The sequence below is a fragment of the Crocuta crocuta genome, unplaced genomic scaffold (assembly GCF_008692635.1).
Source record: "Crocuta crocuta isolate KB4526 unplaced genomic scaffold, BGI_CrCroc_1.0 scaffold306, whole genome shotgun sequence".
Taxonomy (NCBI): Eukaryota; Metazoa; Chordata; class Mammalia; order Carnivora; family Hyaenidae; genus Crocuta; species Crocuta crocuta.
This window is the reverse complement of record NW_027529630.1, coordinates 1,108,994-1,110,640: the sequence shown is the minus strand read 5'-3', so window position 1 is coordinate 1,110,640 and position 1,647 is coordinate 1,108,994. Positions and strand designations below refer to the sequence as shown.

General features: G+C 57.7%; 2 protein-coding genes across 3 annotated transcripts in view; one reads left to right on the top strand and one right to left on the bottom strand.

Annotated features, from left to right (window-relative positions):
- PHOX2A (paired like homeobox 2A) overlaps positions 1 to 111 on the top strand; it is a 7,832-nt gene extending 7,721 nt beyond the window's left edge. Inside the window, exon 4 of the mRNA XM_077762268.1 lies at positions 3 to 111. Coding sequence (XP_077618394.1) covers positions 3 to 111 — 109 coding nt within the window. The remainder of the gene's footprint in view (positions 1 to 2) is intronic.
- A 617-nt stretch (positions 112 to 728) lies between these two features.
- Positions 729 to 1,647, bottom strand: part of INPPL1 (inositol polyphosphate phosphatase like 1) — a 14,663-nt gene continuing 13,744 nt past the window's right edge. For both annotated transcript variants that reach the window (XM_077762227.1, XM_077762228.1), the window contains one exon: positions 729 to 1,562. In XM_077762227.1, the coding sequence (XP_077618353.1) occupies positions 1,472 to 1,562 (91 nt within the window). In that variant the 3' untranslated portion in view covers positions 729 to 1,471. The remainder of the gene's footprint in view (positions 1,563 to 1,647) is intronic.

Below are 1,647 nucleotides of genomic sequence, written 5' to 3'. Positions count from 1 at the left end.
GAGCTGCTTAAGGCCTGGCAGCCTGCGGAACCCGGGCCGGGGCCCTTCTCCGGCGTTCTGTCCTCCTTCCACCGGAAGCCTGGGCCGGCCCTGAAGACCAATCTCTTCTAGCCGCCGGACTCTGAAGGCTCCGGGCCTACGCCCAGAGACGTCCCTGCTCTTCCAGGACCTGACAGAATTCCTCCCCTTTCGGGCGCCTGCCTGGAAGTGTCCATCCATCCCTACCCCTACCGTGTCCGACCCGTACGTGTGCCCTCCCCAGCTGTGGAGACTAAGTCAGGGCCACTCTCGTCACCTAGCCTACCCAGCAGAGCAGGGTACTTTTCACTGGGACCGACTCCCTCTCCCCTCCCCACTTCCAGCTTGGTTTTCTTTGGAACCGGGATCAAATAATAGCGCTGGAACATGAGGGTCCTCAAGTACAGTAACAGCCTGGCTCTGCAGCTGGCTGGGTCACTTAGCAACCAGCCTGCTGCCCCGACCCCCGGGCCGACCCACACTGACCCCACCCCTTCTGGTCGCCGTTGGGATGAGTCGCCTGAAGGGTCCCGCTGCCAATTTATCCCCTCCCATTCCCAGCCGGTCTGGCGCAGAGGTTAGGCTCTTTCGAGCAGAGGGGCTGGCTGCCAGGGCATCGGGACAGAAGAGTTACCTCTTTCCTGATCTTTTTTTTTTTTTGGTTGTTGTTGTTCTTTTGCTTTGAAAAACTTGTAATTTATTGAGGTGAGTTTTGCTCAATCCAAATAAAACTTAATTTATTGAAGACGTCACGCTGGCAACCCTACTGAGTACGCAGGATGAGGCTAGGCAGCCTGCGAGAGCCCGGTCCCTCTTGCAACCAGCGAGGAACCCAGTGCTGCCACACATCCGCACCCCACGGCGATATAGACCAGGAGACCGTGAGAACTAAGCAAACTAGCACTTTATGCCCCAGATTCTTCTCCCCACCCCCAAACAGCCCCAATAATATTAAAGTGCCCGCCCTCCCTAAACCCACGCAGAAAAGCTTAAATAAACCCCAGCCCGGTCCTTGGGCTCTTCCTTCATTTCCGGACGGACACCCCCAGAGTTGGGGTTGGGAGAGGTCCTAGCTGAGAGCACCCCCTCCCCCGTGGTTCAAGGCCAGATGGAGGGTGGCAGAAGCCGCGGTGAAAGAGGGGGCCCAGACGTACTCAAATGGACCCTACGGGCACCCCTGGGGCTAGGAGTAGGGGTTCAGAAAGGGAGGTCAGTACCAGAATAACCCATGTCCTTGGTAATCACGGCAACTGACCCTGCTGTAAAAGATGAAGGGCAGGATGTCCTAATTAGGGCATTCCAACATAACTGGGCAGTGGGAACTGTAGATCCCCAATAAATAGGCAGAGAGGTACTACCCCACCCCTCATAATTTTCAACTTTGGGGCTAAGGATGGGCCTTAGTAGGGGCGGAAAGGGGCGCTGAGTTCGCAGCTTCGCAGTGCCACCGCTATCACTTGCTGAGCTGCAGGGTGTCCAGAAGGAGGCGCTTGTGAGCCGGGTCCTGCACCCCGGCCTCCTCCAGGTCCTCCTCCGTGATGTCGCTGTAGGGGTAAGACAGGCTGGGAGATCGGCGAATTGGTCGAGAGGGCCCCTAGCTCCGCCCCAGGGATCAGACCCACCCAATCC